The sequence below is a fragment of the Lycium ferocissimum genome, chromosome 8 (assembly GCF_029784015.1).
Source record: "Lycium ferocissimum isolate CSIRO_LF1 chromosome 8, AGI_CSIRO_Lferr_CH_V1, whole genome shotgun sequence".
In the NCBI taxonomy this organism is placed as follows: Eukaryota; Viridiplantae; Streptophyta; class Magnoliopsida; order Solanales; family Solanaceae; genus Lycium; species Lycium ferocissimum.
This window is the reverse complement of record NC_081349.1, coordinates 21,428,746-21,448,380: the sequence shown is the minus strand read 5'-3', so window position 1 is coordinate 21,448,380 and position 19,635 is coordinate 21,428,746. Positions and strand designations below refer to the sequence as shown.

General features: G+C 32.0%; 2 protein-coding genes across 2 annotated transcripts; both read left to right on the top strand.

Moving 5' to 3' along the window:
* The first annotated feature begins 8,524 nt into the window (after positions 1 to 8,524).
* LOC132067527 (uncharacterized) lies at positions 8,525 to 9,319 on the top strand. Its single transcript, XM_059460795.1, has one exon. The coding sequence runs from the start codon at positions 8,546 to 8,548 to the stop codon at positions 8,993 to 8,995; it is 450 nt and encodes a 149-aa protein (XP_059316778.1). The 5' UTR covers positions 8,525 to 8,545; the 3' UTR covers positions 8,996 to 9,319.
* An 8,976-nt stretch (positions 9,320 to 18,295) lies between these two features.
* Positions 18,296 to 19,153, top strand: LOC132067526 (leucine-rich repeat extensin-like protein 2). Its single transcript, XM_059460794.1, has one exon. The coding sequence runs from the start codon at positions 18,560 to 18,562 to the stop codon at positions 19,031 to 19,033; it is 474 nt and encodes a 157-aa protein (XP_059316777.1). The 5' UTR covers positions 18,296 to 18,559; the 3' UTR covers positions 19,034 to 19,153.
* Positions 19,154 to 19,635: the final 482 nt, after the last annotated feature.

Here is a 19,635-nt window from a genome sequence, read left to right as displayed (position 1 = left end):
TTTATGAAAGGGCCTCCAGCATATGGTATCTAATATTTATTAGTTTTAAAAATCATGCTGTAAACTTTCAAAACAGAAAGGGGGAGGCGAGCATGTAAAATATTCATAATCAGTAGATATTTTAGCAACAAACACATGGAAATGAGAACTGAAGGTGCATAAACAATCGTATACATTCAGGTTAGACAAATAACGAGTATACGGCATCCTTCTTAAACCAGAATTTAAAACATGACTCATATTCAGATTCCTGAAACTTTAAATTATTAGCTAAACTTGTTTGTAGCAGACCTTATATGAGATCCCCTTTAAACATGTACTATTTCTACTGAAATGTACGAATAGGTACAAACATAGTTAAAAGTAGGACACACACAGTTAAAAGTAGGACACACAGCATACGTATTCACTGAGACATGATTCGAAACAGGATTACGACATATATTTTAAGACAAACAGAAAGCACATTTTTTAACATAAAAAGAAAAGGAAAAAGAAGACAGGAAGAGAGGTGTAGTTGCCGACCTTTTTTTGAGTGCAGCAAACTGGGGTTCTTCGGTCCCCGATCTAAGGGTCTACGCTTAAAGGCCGTCGAGCTTGCACACCTCCAAAGCAACCAAAAATCTCGAACAGAAAGGTAAAATAGAGTAGATTAGAGTAATGTGTGGCTGTTTTTTTTTTTTTTTTTTTTCTTTAGGGATATGTAATGGCTGTTCTTCGTTTAGAGTGAGATGTAGTTGCTGCTCCACCCCTTTGAAATGAAGCCCAAGGCTGATATTTATAGCTACAAGCTAGGTTATTTGGGACATTTTTGGGCGGGATTTTGAATTTCTGATTTCGAACTCATGGTCAAAGAAAGCCCTTTGAACTCGAACGTTGGGGCTTTGGAGGTATGTGACCTTCACGTGATTTGGTCAGATTTTTGCCCGAAATGATGCGAGATTGGTAAAATATGCAGAGATTTGGTCTTCATCTATCCCAAAACTAACAAGATTTCGTAAAGCTCCTTTAGGTCTCGGGTTGTACCACATTGCACGAACTAGGAAAGAAGAGAGGGACGTCCTTGAAAAAAAAAGCATTCTCTTGCACGAAATGGCTAAACAAGTTCTGCTTTTAGGATGGGAAAGTATGGAGTTTGTCTGTAAATGGAAGAAGTGGAAAAGGTGTAGTAGAGGCTGCTGACCTTGGATAAGGGATTAAGAACCCAAGAAACCTAACTGATGTATTGAGGTTTGGGCTAAAGGAAAAGATGAATGGGCTTCACCTGGTGGGCTCGAAATTGGGCTGATCCGGACTTCAGTCTTAATGCTCCTTCTTCCTTTAATTTCTTTGGCTTCAAAATTTAAATGAAAGATGCTCTCTAGTTAATTATACATTAAAGCGTGCTAAAATACTACTTAATATAAAAATATATTATTAGTACTCAATAAAAATAAAATTATATGATATCGTAATAGTTGTGCGATAATATTTATAAAGTTTAAAAGTAAGTAAATGCTATCGTCTAATCGTATAAAATAAATGCGATGCGTAAGATGTTAAAAGTGATCATGACGATTATAATTCAGTGATGGAAATATAAAGAAAAAATAAAAAATAATAGTAATAATAATATTATTAATAATGATAATAGGCAATGACTACAGTTGGATAACGACGATATTAATAGAAAGCTAATAATTGTAATAAATAATTATTCTTTAAGTTGTCAAAAATATTAGAAGCACAAATAAATATTTTGGAAGAAAGGCGGGACAAAATTGGGTGTCAGCAGCTACTTCATCAAATCATGCTGAGATAATAGCTATTCATGAAGCAAGCCGAGAATGTGTGTGGCTGAGGTGAATGATACATCTCATTCGAGAAAAATGTGATTTAAAATGTGACAAAGTACCCACGATCTTATATGAAGATAATGCAGCATGCATAGCCCAATTGTGGGGGGGATTCATAAAAGGAGATAGAATGAAACATATTTCACCAAAAAATTTCTTCACACATGATCTCGAGAAGAATAGTGATATCAACGTACAACAGATTCGGTCAAGTGATAATTTAGCTGATTTGTTCACTAAAGCATTGCCAACTTCAACATTTAAGAGGTTGATATACAAGATTGAAATGCGTCATCTCCGAGACATTAATTGATGTTTCCATCAGAGGGAGTAAAATATACGCTGTACTCCTTTTTCCTTAACCAAAGTTTTATCCCATTGGATTTTTCTGTTAAGGTTTTTAAGGAGACAGCTAGCAATGCGTGTTACAAGATATGTGTACTCTTTTTCCTTCACTAAAATTTTTCCCACAGGTTTTTTTTTCTAGTAAGGTTTTAACGAGGCATATTATTTATTAATAAAACATTCAATGGGGAGTGTTATGAAATACTTAGCTAGTTGTTATTTGGATGTATTATTATAAGTGTAACTTGTACCACTTGTTCATAAAGTGTAAATGCAACTTGCACTTGTAAGTTGTATCATAGTTGTAGCTTAGTTGTAGCAAATTGTAAATCAACTTGTACAAGTTGTATGTTGAAGATTGAGAGGCAAAACTCTTCTATAAATAGAGACCTTTGCCTTCTCATTTGAAACATCATCAACAAGTGAAATGCAATCTCTCCCTCCTCTCTACAAAGCTATTAGTTTGTTTATCTTATTTATTTCCAATTATATAGTTTTATAACATGGCAAACATTGTACTAGCTACTTGAGGTTTACTATTTGTAGTGTTACTTCTGGATATGAGATTTTGAAGAAATTTTATGCATGAAATATCTTTGATTTTGTTTAGTGTCATGGGGATCTCATCCCTCTTCTCTGTGTCTATCTTTAAGTTCATTAATGACTGTTTTTCGTACTATAGGGGTCTTTAATTTTTGCCTTTCGCTTAAAAAATTGATTGAATTTTTAATTTTTGACTTTCGTTTAAAAAAGTGATCGAAAATATTTCGAGATTTTGGGTTTGAAACTTAGCAGAGTCGAAAATAATAATAATAATTTCGCGAGGCATAGGTTTCTATGTATTTGTGCCTATTCGGGGGAAGTTACATAGAACCTATGCCGGAGACGATAAATTTTACCTTGTAAGGCAAATTTTACTTTTAGGTAGCAAAGTTTGCCGCATAAAATGAGACTTTTTGTTTCGAAATTTTTTTTATTGAGCATAGGTTCGAACCCAGAATTTCGCGGTATTTTCGATCACCTTTTTAAGTGAAGAACAAAAATAAAAGATCAGCAATTTGAGTGACAAAAACTAAAGACCACCCCAAAAGAAGGACAACCTGCGGAAAAAAATGAAAGGAAAGATTCAGTTGGGTCATTCGCACAAATGCCCTCATTTTGGGGTGGTCTTTAATTTTTGTCCTTCTAATTTATAGTATTTAATTTTTACCCTTCAACATTTTTTGCAGGCCATAATTTAAATTTTGTAAGGCATAGTTTACGTTTAACATTGATACGTGTATCATACCTTCACACAAATTATGCTGAACAAGGCAAAACTTGCGACACTCAACATAATTTGAAAACGGCGAAATTTTTCGCAAGGCATAGTTTACGTTAAACTTCTATATATGTATCATAACATCCACATAAATTATGTCGGACAAGGTAAAAACTTTCAACACTCAATATAATCAGAAAATCGGCATAATTTTAGATTTCGCAAGGCATAGTTTATGTTTAACTTTGGTGGCATATGTATGGTAACATCCACACCAATTATACTGGATAAGGCAAAACTTTCAACTCTCAACATAATTTGAAAATAACTATACAACTTATGCTGCATAACTTAATTCCTACAAAATTTATGTCGAGAAGGCAAAAGTTCAATTTCCAAAGATAATAATGTTACAAATATTATGCATTACGAAGTAGATTTGAATATTTTCATTAAATAAGTAGCAGGGGAAAAATTAAAGACCACAAACATGAGGGCCAAAAATTAAAGACCAGTGCGTTTGAAGGTCAATCCATGCAAAAAAAAAAAAAAGGATTCAGTAAGTGCAATTTGCAGGATTTCCCTTATTTGGGGTGGTCTTTAATTTTTGCCCCTCAAATTGGTGGTCTTTAATTTTTTCCCTTCGCTAGAACCCCTTAGTTTCAGGTTTGAACTCCCACTCAGTCAAAAAAAATTTTTAAAAAAAAGTCGCAAGGTAGAGTTTGGATTTGCGAAGCAAAGATTTACCTGCAAAACTCTACCTCCAGGCAGAAATTTGCCTGGAAAACTCTGCCTTCAGGCAGAGTTTGAAAGTCTACCTTATGGTAGAGACTGCAAACTCTACCTTAAGGTAGAGTATTGCCTTCAGGCATGTCAAACTCTGCCTGAGGTACCTCGCCTTACGGCCTAATTTTGGCCTGAATAGGCTTAACTTTGCCACAAAACTTTGCCTTGCGAAATTGTCTCTCTCTTTTTTTTCTCCATTGAGCAGGAGTTTGAATCCCAAACTTACGCTAGTATTAGGCGAAGGCCAAAAATTAAAGACCACTAATGTAAGGGATAAAAATTAAAAACCAGTGCATTTATCAGTAAAGGGAGAGGGAAGCGTTAAGCCCATAGTGACTTTAACTTCGTTTGATGGGACTTAACTTCGTTTGATGGGCTACGAGTACATTTGACCCAAATGGAAAGGGAATGCGTTCAATCACTTGCTTAAGGGGACGAAACTATGACATATCTCGGATAAAAAAACATGATCTCTCTGAAGACATACATTTTTCAATATAATTGTGCTTCAATTTCAAATAAGTTGAAATCTGTTATAAAAGCAAGCCGTTTGGCCATGAGAATTTTTTTTAAATTTTATTTAAGAATCAGTGTTTGGCAATGAAAAAATGAAATACAATCTAAAATTGTATTTATAATTTGAAAAACACCTCAAAACCTGTTTTCAATTTTCTCCATCTCACTTTTTGAATTTTCTTTTGTTTTTTTCAAAATTTTCCCTAAGTTTTTAGTTTTTATAAAAACGACCCCATTTTAATTTGGTCAAGTGTGCCACAACGGTTTAGGTTTTTTGAGGCAGGTCGGGTTGGATCTTTCTAATTGAGTATTTATTTATTAGATATATTAAAAAAGAGTAAATTTTAATCATGATATTTGAATTAGTGAAGCAATTTTTTGTACTTAAAAAAATATATGCGATACAATTTATAACACTATGTGATTATTATGAGATATTATCCTTCTAGAGCAGATTTGATTGTACCTTTCAGCTAAATTAATCAAGTTGGACGGTTTTTCTAGTTTTTAGAAATTGAAGGTATAAATCATATTTTTAGTTTTTTAGAAAAAATACATTCAAACACTCAAATAGTTTTTGCGAAAACTATAACCAAACACAACTCTATATTCAACTCCAACTTCGAAAATTCTAAATAAAGATGAAAATATTTGATTTCTATAGCCAAATGTCTACTACGTCTTGACTGATTAGGTTACTCCATTTAACACATTTTGATACCATGAAAGGATGTGGTGCAGTGGATGGGATTGTTTTTCCCTTAACCAGAGGTCTCGGGTTCGAGCAGTGATATGAAAAAATTCTTGGTAGAGAGGACTTCCCCAAAATAAACCCTACGCGGTGCGAATTCTAACACAGTCAGGTTCTAATGTGGATAGCGGACACAGGGCGGAAAAAAAATACTGGAAATAAAAATTTAGAAAATTGATGTACAGAGTTTTAAACAACCAACTCACCAAACATTTTTATTAGTTGGACTCTAGTGTATTATGGTTGACTGAATTGCTTCCAAAGTCGTCTACGAAAGCAACACGTCTCCACTCTCCTCCATACTTCAATATAGTAGACCCAAAAGATGGACCAACCTTGCAAGTTTCCAATTTTCAATTAATAAAGTTTCACACTGTAAGTCGACTAGCATTTTGACTTCCTCTAATTCAAAATAGGGGAATATTCAAGATTATAATGTAGTGCTCAACTTTGTGTGAATTAAATTTAGAAATAGTAAGTTGTACTTCTGAATATTTTCTGGCCAGCGGGGCGGTCCAGAATTTATAGTGTATGAATTTCTACAGCGAATACTACAATAATAGCTGGGTTTACGATTAAATATTTAAATATATTTAAAAAAAATAAAATTTCTAAATATATTTCCGTAAACCCATATGCAGGCTTCTAGATCCGCCTTGCTAGCCATATACAAAGCCATCTTTATTTTTCTCCCCCTTTTGTTTTCCATCTTTGCAAGAATATTTATAACTGGTTTCCCGATTAAAATATTTTAGTATAAATAAGTAAAAGAGAATAAATATTGTTCTCTTTAAATTGCAAGAATTTCCCACTTTTGAGTAGGACTAGAGAAAAGGAACGTCCCACATAGGGGTATACATGGACCGGGTTGGTTCGAATTTTTCAAATCTTTCATTAAAACCAAACCAATTGCGTTGGGTTTTTAAATTTATAAACCAAACTAAATCAAGAAAATTCGGGTTTTTCAACTTCGGGTTTTTTCGGGTTATTCGGTTTTTTCGGGTTTCTCAAATTTTTTCCCGAAAAAGTCTTCATACAAAACATATGACTTTTACTTCAAATATTTCTTTAGTCCCAAGAAGATACAACTATATAACTAAGGTGTTTCTTAATAAAATAACACAAAATGTGAGATGGGTAATGACATCGTATTAAAATATTCAACAAAAAAGATAATAAAATCGGTTAAAATAAGTATTGCTAATTAATAAGCCATAAAGAAAATGACTTTAATCTAAATACTAAGTTATGTTAAATAAGTACGGCTAATAAGTTTTAATTACATGATAGAGAAAAAAATAAAGCTATGTATTTTTACGCTCTAAACCAATTATGCAAAACTAAAGAATAGATATCCAACATTACTGTCATTCCTAGTGTTAGGATTGAATTATTATTTTTTTAGCATAAGTGTTGAGTTGGTTTTGATTTGGACTTTATTTGAGTTACTAACATCCATGGGATATAAAACTTATTGGCATTCAAAATTCTAAGTTCAAGCTTAAAATAATATGATAAAAGACACAAAACTATGAAAAAATTTAAGAAATATTTACAAATTACAACAACAACAACAACCCAGTGAAATCCCTGACGTAGAATACGAGAGGAGTAGAGTGTCTGTGACACTTACTCTGCAGGTAGGACGGTACATTTTTAAAAGAAAGACCTATAAACAAATATTTACAAATTACATTACAAATAAATATTTTTATGTATGAAATATTTTAAAAATTGAATACACGTAATGTCGGGTCGGTTTGGTTTGGTTTGACTTTTTTTTTTAGCTAGAACCAAACCAAATCAATTATGATCGGGTTTTTTTTTCTCAACACCAAATCAAGTCAAACCAAATCACTAGTCGAATTTTTTTCTCAATTTATCAGTTTGGTGCGATTTGTCGGTTTGCTTTGTACACCCCTAGTCCCACGTGCACCAAAGCGTATTAAACCATCACTTTGACTTCCAAAATGAAAAAACTAACTAAATTGTAGTCCCCATTATACCAAATTCAACTACCCAAAATACCCCAAATTTCATTGTTCATGTTCAATAATTGGGATTGCCACTTCTCCAGACACAGGATACTAGATTCAAGTATTCACTAGGGTAGAGTTATTGAAAGCATACATGCTTCGTAGATGTACAAAGTATGTTGATTGACAATTAATCAAACGAAATAACCGGCTACAAAAATTAAATCAACTCCAAAAAGAATATTTAGATATAGAAAAGGAGTCCAATGGTGGGGACACAAATTGGACCATCCACATGCATTTGTTAATTGCCTTATAGATTAAGCCAATAAATCCCACGCATATAAGAGACACGTCATCATCACTCTTCTATTACTCTAATCTAATGTAACAACCACCCCACCCCCCACCTCTTCTTTGGAATTTAACTGGGTTACATTTTATGATTTATATCAATGGTATAATATTTACTCTCTCTTTAGTCTAGGAATATAATGTTTACTTTCCTCCTTTTTTTTTTTTTTTTTTTTTTTGCGTCCTGCATTGGCTACGTTTCTTTTAGTAGGGATCTCCAAGAATCATCATATACTCCTCATAAAAGGTAGAGATATGATTTGCGTCTGTACCTACGCTTTCATAAGCTTTGCATGTAGGATTCTGCTTTAAATATGTTGTTGTTGTTTGTTAATTTCCTTTTAGTTTAGTATGTATAAGGAAAATAATATATTTTCTTTTATTTATTCTCTATTTCTCTATAAATAGAGATGTAGTATTTTCCAATACAAGAATGGATATAAGAGTTATAGTTTTTTTCTTCAATTTTCTGTTTGGTTTCTTCCATTTCATAACAGCCGCCCCCGCCCCCACAACAAAATACTCAAAACCAACAACTTAAATTCCGTTCTCTTGCAACCTCCATGCAATATTCTCAAGAAGTGTAACAAACAAGCTCCCTCTCATTTCTCCAATACACTTTTCTTTCCTTCCAATTCCTCTCACTTCTCACTACTTAACATAATATCTCTCTTCTAAGGAAGAATAAGAAATTCACACATTCACCAACAGGCCTCTGAACATGTCGCGATTCGTGATTTTTTTCTTATTTTTTGTGGTGGCTATACATATAGCCAATGGATTGAATCCACGAAAACTCGATGAGGGTGAGAGCAAGTGTGGAGGTTGTCCTTGTGACAAACCTTGTAATCCACCTTCACCACCACCACCTCCACCTTCACCACCACCACCTCCACCAGATTTGCCACCACCATCACCGCCACCACCAAAGAAACCGCCAAGCGGCTATAACTGCCCTCCTCCTCCTTGTTCCGATGGTTGCGGCGGAGGAGGAGGTGGTGGTGGTGAAAATGTTCCCTCTTCTCCAAATTCACAATATATCTATATGACTGGTCCACCAGGGGATTTGTACCCCGTTGACCATAACGTTGATGGTGCAAAAAGGAGCTTTTCTAGTGGATTTTCACTTTTGATCAGTGGATTCTTCTTGGGATTGCTTTTATTTTGGTGAAAGATCAAATCAAATTCTCTGTGTAAAAGAAGAAGAATAAGAGGAAGAAGAGGAGGAGGAGAAACAGCAAATTTCAAAGACCAATAATTTAGTGGCTACGAATATATTCTAATTCTATTATTAGTAAGTTGGTCCTTAGCTGTAATCTTGATATTCATGTGTTTCATATAGTTCCATAACCTTCTAAATTTTCTTCCACTTGTTGGAAAATTGAATGTCTATCCTATTTCAAGAGACAAGTTATTGATTGTTGTAAAATTAAATGTCTATCCTATTTCAAAAGACAAGTTATTGATCGTCTGCTCATGATAGCTATTTCCTATTTTTTTCCCTTTATTTTCCAGTGTACTTTTTCTTGTGAATATCGTCATCTCCTTATGGGAAAATTGATTAAAATAAAGGGAAAAAAAAAAGTTATGGGTTTCAGTCAGAAGATAAGTACAGTGTTATTGAGTCTTCAATTTCAGTGAAGAATTTAGTGTCTATTAATTTATGCATATTTTTTTTTCTAGTGCACTGGTTAGAAAAGTCTTTTTCTTTTGGCTCCTTTTTGGGCACACTAATTGGTTAGGCTGTACTAAGCAAATGTTATCGCGTATGATCGTGGCAACATCAGCTTCGTATATTATTATTTTCTTAAAATAAAAATTGTTGAATCAATTTATGTGCATCTGAACTATTTCATTAAATATCATTACATTATTACTGATGATGACGGGCTATTACTATGCCTACTACAATCAAGGCAGATGATAAATAATAACTTGCTACGTATTATCTTTTGTCTGAATTATAATTTTTCATGATTTTTCTTCACTTCATTGACGTTAAACTACGTCCTTGAGTGTTTAGTATTGATACTTGATAATTAGTTAGAATTGTTTAATTACTGAAATGATTGAAAAAACAAACGTTATTTAGCATTTTGGGAGGTGGGCTTGGGGGATTGGAGAGGAGGTGGATTAATAAATTAAATAACCAAACAAGATAATAATAATGATTCTATTGCAATATGGACCGACCACTATCTATTGGGTTGACACGTTTAATCCGTCGATTTTGACAGGAAACTGTATTGGGGATTTTGTGTAAATTATTAATTAAATGCAACTATAACTATCTCAATTAGTAAAGCCTTTTATAGTTATATTGATACTACTTTTAAGATACCCTTCAAAATTGTTATCTAAATGACAAACTTTTCTCCCACAAAATTCAATGTTTGATAATCTTAAGCTAATTTCATGATGTAATGCAAATACTACTAGATATATAGATTACTTAACCACTTCATAAAGTTGGTTAAAGATGAATAAGACACAATTCGTGCACTTTTTGGATAACTATATTCTGCGGGGTGGCATAATGATTAAAGAAGTGAGATAAAAATTATTGTATGAAAGATTAAAATTGTTCTGAATCCCAATAACGACAACAAAATGGGTGATTATAGGTGTGTAAATTTTGATGTGATATATGTGCTGACGAAAGATAATAAACACTTAATAAAATAGTCGAAGCGTGCACAAGATAATTTCAACACTATGATTGTAGAAATAAACATTTTTGTGGTTTTTTAAAGAAAAGCAGATTCTACAGTTTCTTTTACCATGAAGATTTTGATGTAAGAAAAGCAGGTTCTAAAAGCTCTTTTTACCATGAAGATTTTGATGTCAGAGTTTGTTGTCAGAAATGAAAAGTACTAAGTGGGGGGATGAGATCAACTTTGGTTTTACAAACTAGAATCCACTTTATATCTCATTATATTCCAAGAAAGAGTGGCCCGGGGCGGGGGGGGGGGGGGGGGTGGTTTCCCAAAAGCTACAATAAACTTTTTGAAGTTTCAATTAATAAGCGCGATGCGTTTAGGTGGCATAAATCATTCATTGAATTTGTCCAATTGTATGGCTTTAATTTTCCACTTTAGTGGCTTACTAACCCATGTGCTGATGTTGGTTTAGGTTTTAATTTTCATCAGCAAAATGTTTTTCTGGCCATGGAATCGTTGGAAAGTTTATCTTTTTTATTATTTTCTTTTGGTGTTTGGTTGTCTAAATTTTGATTAATATAAACTCGCATCGCGTAAAGCTTATCAGAGGAAGAATTTTGCTCTGTCAATTTATACTTATGATTCGATTCGCGATCACTTGTTTAGGATGGATGATTTTTTCTCTCAACAACAAATCAAATTAACCTATACAAAAGTGAGGAATAAAAATTAATAATCAACAATTAACTTACTGATTTCGATGTCCTACGATTGTGCTACTTTAGAAACAAAGGAGAAGAACAAGGGCTGCTGGGTCAGAAATGAGATAACTAAAAAATCTCCCCAAATAGAATTCGAATCTACATCAATCAATTAAGAGCCGACCGCTCTACCACGAGCTGCTGAGGAACAATGGACTTGATGTTGGAAGATGACTCTCCTTCTTTGACCAATCTATGATCGAATAAAAATGAGTTCATCACTCTTTTTCAGAATTGATTATTAATTATTCGACAGCAGAACATAGACAACTACAAGTTCTGATTTGATGTGAAACAAATGGATATCTTTAACATATTAACTCTCCTATGATTTGTCTATTTGTCCAACTCTAAAAGTTGTTTTACTTCTCTGAATTTTCGAAAATGGCAAAGACGGTTCTTAAGTTTGGGAAAGACTTAAAATAATCCTGTTATTATTCTTCTTAATAGTTTAGATCCTTTAAATTCGAAAACATGAATACTAATTCTAATTATTAAATTTCATCAAACCGTGGAAAGAAAAATAATGTTAACCTAGCAATCTGGTCCCAAGATATCCAAAATAAATAAAAGGAAAGATACCGAAAGGATAAAAAAGAGTAGGGAAAGGGAGTAAATTCTTTCAAATCCCGAGAAACTATAAGCTTTTATTTATTATTATTTTTTGAAGATTCTATGTTCTTTTTCCATCTATTTTTTGGTTGGAAAATTCCACTTTTATTACCTTTGAGCTTTTCAAGAAGAAAAAGGTTTATATAATATGATACTACTAATATCCTAACTTTAGGAGAATTTTCCAGCTTGTTGCATAAAGGCTAACACTTTATATTATATTTTGAATGAGTTACTCATTTTGTTGGTTGTCTACGACACAAAGCAACTAACATTACCATGAAGAAAGCGTGTAACTCTGGGGTGGTGATATGCATTCCACATTTCCGTGCAATTGCTTTTTCTTAATCATTTAGTATATGAAATTTATTTACCGATTTTATTAATGACTAATAACATATTTGGCCAAGCTTCTAAAAACAGCTTATTTTAAAAAGTATTTTTTTAAAAGTACTTTTGGCTAAAAGCAGTTTGTGTTTGATCAATTAATTTAAAAAGTACTTTTGAGTAGCAATTAGTGTTTGACCAAGCTTTTAAAAAGTGTTTTTACGTGTATTTTTTTAAAAAAAAATCTTTTGGTAGCTATTTTTTTAGCTTCCAAAAAAGCTACTATTCTAAAAGACTTATTTTCTCCCAAAAAAACACCTCACTTTTTTTTAAAATAAGCGACTTATTGGAAAAATAAGTATTTTTGCGAAAAAAATAAGTTTGGCCAAACAGGCTATAAATTGGCTTCACTGAAACTCATATTGTAATTATCATTTGTTGCTGCCATTCATGTCAGACAACAATCTCTTTATTCACGATACTCAAATTCAAATTTTTTAGTTAAGCGTGAGAAAATTTTGTTCACTCTATGATACTCTTGAATGGTCCACGTAATTGCTTTATAAAACGCAGAAAATACTACTCTCTCTGTTCCAATTTATGTAATATAATTTTTTTTTAGTCTATCCCAAAAAGAATAATACATTTCTATATTTAGAAATAATTTAACTTAAAACTTCTTCTTTTACCTTTAATGAAATGATTTACAACCCCATAAATATCTATGACTTATTTTAAACCATAATTTTCAAAGTCAGCCTTTCTCTCTTAAATTTTGTGTCAAATCAATTATATCACATAAATTTGGACTGAGCAAGTCAAAAGGTTGGATTAGCCTACGCACTGAAATTTAGAAGAACAGGATCCTCAATTCACCTAATCTTTCACTTTATTTACCAACTGATTTCACACTCTTATTTTATATAGTTTATTTAAGTGGGGAAGAGTCTCCTAATAACATTCTTTTTGGAGAAAACAAATTAAATAAATAATTGTACGTGCATTTTTTAGTTTTCCATGGTATACCTTTAAACTAATATCAATAACGTTTCATCTTAAAAAGAATACTCAATGCAATTCTTTTAAACTATTTCACTTATATATATTCTTATGATGCATTTCTAAACTAAATGACCGAGACAATTAATTTCTTTATGCATTCAACCAAAACCATATAACAAGTCAGGACTATCATAAATCTAGAATTTTTTTTTTTATCTTTCATCAATGTTCTTAGTTTCTAGCTCTCTTAATCCCCACCTACCGGCTCTTCAATAGAAAAAATATACAAGACATCTACTACATATCAATGTGTAATAGGTTAATTGGATAAGACAGATGAATCATCCTAGTGATAAGTGAATAAAACAAGATGAAAAAGACAACTCAACAAACACCGAACCTTAGGCTTGTTATGTGCTTTATGTTAATTGGTAGTTAAGAAACTGATAATTATTTGAAAGTTTTGGACATATTTTGAGTTTATTCCTTTGAAGAACTTCATGGTGCCTTCTCTTTGAAGAACTTCATGGTGCCTTCTCTTTTCCCTTTTGGCCCACATGTGTCCATCACCAGGGCATCTCTCCATCTCTTTCAATCTTCAATGAAATCAACAATAACATTATTTTGATATTCGTAATAGTGCAAAAAAAAATTAAAAATAATATATATATATATATATATATATATATATATATATATATATATATATATATATATATATATATATATATATATATTGTCCCAATTGTTTAAGAATAGTGGTGTTTTTCCATAGAGACAAATTCCTCCGACGAAAACATTTTCTTTGTCACTATAAACTGAACTTGATGTGAATCTTTTCGATTATAAATAGTAACGACTCGTAAAGTAACCATTAGCATGCATTAGCACTACTATCAAACCACTGTAGTAGATGAATGACATTTTTTCTGTACCTTTAATTAACAGTATTTGATTCGAATTGTGGAAATAAAGAAGATGTATGACATAGAATAAATGTTACTTAGTTTTTTCATGCATCATATAGTCATTCCTCATTCATGTGAAGAATTGTTGGGCTTTACCGACCTTAAAATTTTTCGGCTTTAAAGATGAGGTGTAATGTGAATTGAGAAATAGCGGGAAATACAATAAACAAGTGAACTTTGTCCATCATTGGTAAAGGCCACTAAAAAAAAGAGTAATTTCTGGAGGCTGAAAGTTGCATTTCGCGGGGTTTTAGTCTCCTCAAGCAATTAGCGGAGGCTAAAACCTCCGCGAATTGCAACTTTCAACCTCCGAAAATTATTATTATTATTATTTTTTTTTTTGGTAGTGAGGAAAGCAAGACTTGTGTATTTATATATAAAAACACATCTTCTAGCGCATTCCCAAGATTTTAAAGAATTTTTCCTGGACGAGATCATGAAATGATGACTTTGTCGAAGTATTAGATAGAATGATAGATTAGCAAGTGATCGTAGACGATGTGAGGAAAATTTCGTACTGGAGATGCTAGAAGGTGGATAATTAATGGATACAGAAGCTGCTATAATTTTTTTTTTGCGACTCTTTTTACTCAATTACGTTATATTAATTAAAATTAATCGAACCCGTAAATATCAAATATCAGATGGTTATAGGAAAAGAAAGACACTGGCGCCTCCTTTCCAATTTGTGTTGCGGGTGGAATAACCAATTCTTGAGTATTCGACCACACACTTTTTTTCAACAGTCAACAAATGGATGCTCAAGCTAGCTAGCTAGCTATTTTCTTTTCTTACATTAAAACAGATGATAGAAAATTTTCATGTACTATTTTACTCGTCCACCTTCGTATACGCGAATTACACAAATGTCAAGGGTGCGATTTAACTTATATAAAAACACTAGAATTTTTTTTTTTTTTTAAAAGAAGTTTGCACATTCAATTTATTTAACCTCATGTTATAATAAGTAACATGTCTTATATTTTATGTTGCTAATCTCAGGTTTTAAGTAAAAATTACATGTAATTATCTTTTGGGTGATTATTGATATTGTAAGAATTGTTTTGCGCGACAAGTACCTATTGTATAACTCCAAAATATATATGTAAAAGTTACATGACTTTTAGGGCCTGATTTGACAATTTTATGGTGATTTTCAAGATAAAGGAAGCAACCAAGGAGGAGTTACGACATTCAAAGGCAAAATTAAACAAGATCCAAGAAAATAATTTCAAATCTCGAGAAGTAACCTTGAAGTTTCAATTTGAATTATTATTATTATTATTATTATTAGTAATGTTGAATGCAGGACATCAATTTTTTTTTTTTTTTTTTTTTTGAATGGAGTACATGATTTAGCAAGAAGTCTCATTTTTGAGAAGTTTCCAAATTGAGTTGTTGTGTCCCCTCCCTACTTCCTAGCTTGTTGATTTCTTCCCTTTACAAAATGGTTTGGCCGGTTGGCAATATTTTTCAGTTTAGAATAAAAGGGGGCCACAAAGTTCAATTAACTTGATCTAATAATAATAATAATAATAATAATAATAATAATAATAATAATAATAATAATAATAATAATAATAATAATAATAATAATAATACAATTTCATAATATAGATAGAATTAACATTGTGCCATGTTTAGTCGGTCCGGCAAACTTTATGAATAATTAAACCGCACATGCATTGTCTATTATTTTGTGAACAATTTAAAAATATAAGTGAAATACAGACAATGTTAAATTTGTGACGTTCAATAGCGTACCAGATGTAGACATCTAAGTAAAACTTGTGAGCAAGTGAATAAGCATAAATTTTCCATTCTTCCTATTGAACGCCAAATTTATTATTCATCCTATTCCTATTTATGTGATATAATTTGTATTTCAAGAGTTAAACTTTTTTATTTTGATCATTCATTCAGATATACAATCTTTAAAGTTTTTGAAAAATAATTTAGCTACTTAGAAACTACATAAAAAATATTATAAGTCACAAAAATTAATGATTTAAAATATTTAAGGGACATACGAATAAATCGCGGTAAAATTTTTTCTTGTTTGACTCTCGAAATCCGGACTATGTCATAAATTAAGAGGGGAGAGTAATATAAATTTTCTTGAACGGGGACGAAATATAAATAGTAACCTCAACTCATTCTATTTGTGAAGACCTCCACATTTTAGATGCCTTCTCAAATGAAAGGCGGAGTTAGATGATAAATATTCTTTCTATATATTAGAAAGCACGGTTTCAACATGTATACTTCACGTCAATGTAATATAGTCTTTGAAACAGTTTTGCAGATCAGGTTTCACATTTAAAATGTCATTGAATATAGGTGCGCCCACATAACTTTTCAAATTGATACGTACTAACGTAAGACCTGTGGGCTGTGATAATGTCATATTTACTTTAATTTCCTTCATATGTATCCCATTTGAATCTGGTGAAGGGTAAATAATTTTCTCCATGTATTTTCATTTGAATTTGGTGAAGGGTAAATACAATGAAAAAAAAAGAAGAGGGTATATACTTACTATCTACATCCAACTTTATATCAAATTGGTTAAATTTAATATAGTTAAATAACTTAATGAGGTTATAAGCCATATTAATTAATCACGATTAAATACTAAAAGTAACTAAATGTCATATATTCCTTTTCTTTCTTCTTAATTATCCCTTATACAAAGAATAAGTTTTTCTTTTTACTTGTTCAGTTTAATCAAGAGAGTCTTAAGGGTAATCATTAAGTATACATGTTGAAACCATCCTTTCTAATATATAGAAAAGAGTAACCATTAAGTAACTACGTAAAATATTATTGAAAGACAAAAAGTTCAATTAACATATTAGAAAATATACATTAGGCAGTGCATATTTTTATCGTGATATTTTATTTTGACAAAGATATATTAATAGTTTCAATTTCCATAATATTGGGTACGTGCTGGCACATGCCGTTGCCCCCTAGTAGCTAATAGAGAATGATCCTTTAAGAAAATTTAGATTTAGATTTAATATTTACTCATACATTTCTCAACCTTACATGTAAAAATTAGACTGTCATTCACTATTTGGAATAATTACATAATTTTATATCATAATCTAATATTTTCTTACAAGATTTCAGATTGCTTTAAACGATCTTTAAATCATGGTCTAAAAAATTATAAATTGCACGAAAAATAAAAAATGAATTATATATTATAAACAATTATCTATAAAGAAATAACCAATGAAATTTCAGCAGCTTGACCGACTAAATTGGGCTGGACTGAACTAACGTGTTCTGAGGGCTCTAGAGGAGTCATATTCAGACTACCACGCTGTGAAGTTTCCACTAAGTGATGAAAACATCCCATCACCTAAGCTTATCCTTAAACTTTATCTTATGATAACAACATGCACTCACCAAAAAGATACCTTCTTAGCAAATTCTTATTTTAAAATTACTTGAGCCACCTAATAACAAAAAATATTTGCATGGTCCACAATATTCTCCCATCTAAATCATCAAAGTGGCTAAAAGCCTCTTGCTTTTGTTCCATGCTTTTGCATCTCTTTTGCCTCTTTCCTTAACCTTAAGAAAACCCCTCAATACTCAAAAGTCTATTAGCTTCCCTTTATTCATTCCCCAAATAGCCCTTTTTCTTCATTTCCCCTTCTTCTTTTTCCTTTCATTTCTTTCTACAATCTTGAAGGAAAAACTACTTTGTCTATGTTTCTCTAAAAGGACCCCATTAGCTCAACCTCTACTTCATTTCCTTAACACCATTTTTCTTCATTTCCCCTTCCTTTTTTACCTTTCATTTCTTTCTGCAATCTTGATTTTTTTTTTTAAAAAAAAAAAAACCTATTTTGTCTATTATTCTCTAGAAGGACCCCATTAACTCAACCTCTACTTCATTTCCTAATACTCTTTTTTCATTTTCCCTTCTTTTTGCCTTTCTATGTTTCTCTAAAAGAACCCCATTAACTCAAACCTCTACTTCATTACCTTTATACCCTTTTTTTCATTTCCCCTTCTTTTTTTCCTTTCTATGTTTCTCTAAAAAGACCCCATTAACTCAAACCTCTACTTCATTTCCTTTCTACCTTTTTTGTAATTTCCCTTCTTTTTTCCTTTCTATGTTTCTCTAAAAAGACCCCCCATTAACTCAAACGTCTCTACTTCATTTCCTTCTTTTTAATTTCCTTTCTATGTTTCTCTAAAAAGACCCCCATTAACTCAAACCTCTCTACTTTATTTCTTTAATACCCTTTCTTTCATTTCCCCTTCTTTTTTCCTTTCCATATTTCTCTAAAAGGACCTTATCAAATCAAACCCATACTTCATTTCCTTAATACTCTTTCACTCATTTCCCTTCTTTTTTCCTTCCATTTCTTCCACAACACAAAACATGCCTTCTAGACACACAGAACTCCTCTCAATTACTCGACTACTATATGTTCTTCCATTACTAATATTACTCAACTTGCCACCAAGAATCACAGCCCAAGAATGTCCTTACCCTTGTTATCCACCACCAACCGGCCCCACAGGAAACAACCCTCCTCCAGCAACTACAACCCCACCATCACCACAAGGGGGTGGGGGGTATGTCCCAAACCCTCCATCAACCACCAATCCAACACCACCAGCTGGTTATAATAATAATGATCCTTATGTTTACTCTCCACCAGATTCTGTGAATGGTGAAGCACCACCACCACCAGAACCAATAGTCCCATGGTTTCCGTTTTATTATAGAAAGCCACCTCATGCTGATGTTGATCAATCTTCATCATCATCACCCTCTCTTCAAGAATCAAGAACCATGAAGATGATGATTATTACTACTACTATTTTTCCTTTGATTTTGCTTTTTCATTAATTTAGGCATCTATGTGAGTTTTGATGTAACTAGTAGAGAACGTGTTAATAAGATTGTTTGAGAATTGTTGTAGCATTTTATGTCTATTGAATGATCATCAGTTCCATTTTTCTATGTTTATTGATACTATGTGGACAGAGAAGTTCCTCTGTTTTATTGTTTTGCAAAATTATTGTGTTTTCAAACAATCAAAGGGTGTGGTGGAGTTGCAACTTGCAAGTGTTCCTGCTCGTGATCAGAAATTTTAGGTTTGGACCTCAGAAATGAAGTTGTCTTTAGTAGAGAACACGTAATTCTCAAAGTGAGACTTTTCGGTGCGAATTTAAAGTATCAATCGAGGCCTTAAAACAAATACTATCAAAAACCATGTGTGAGATAAAAAACATGTATTTTCAAAAGTCCTGGCTTTACATTTGGTAATTGGATTCTTGTATATGGTTCTTTATTTATTTCTTCAAGAATCAAGAACCATGAAAATGATGATGATCACCACTATTGCCTCTGATATTTTCATTTTTGTCTTTTGATCAATAGTTTTATCTATGAAATGGATTTTGACGTAACTTAGAACATGTTAAATTAGATTGTTTAAAAATTGTACA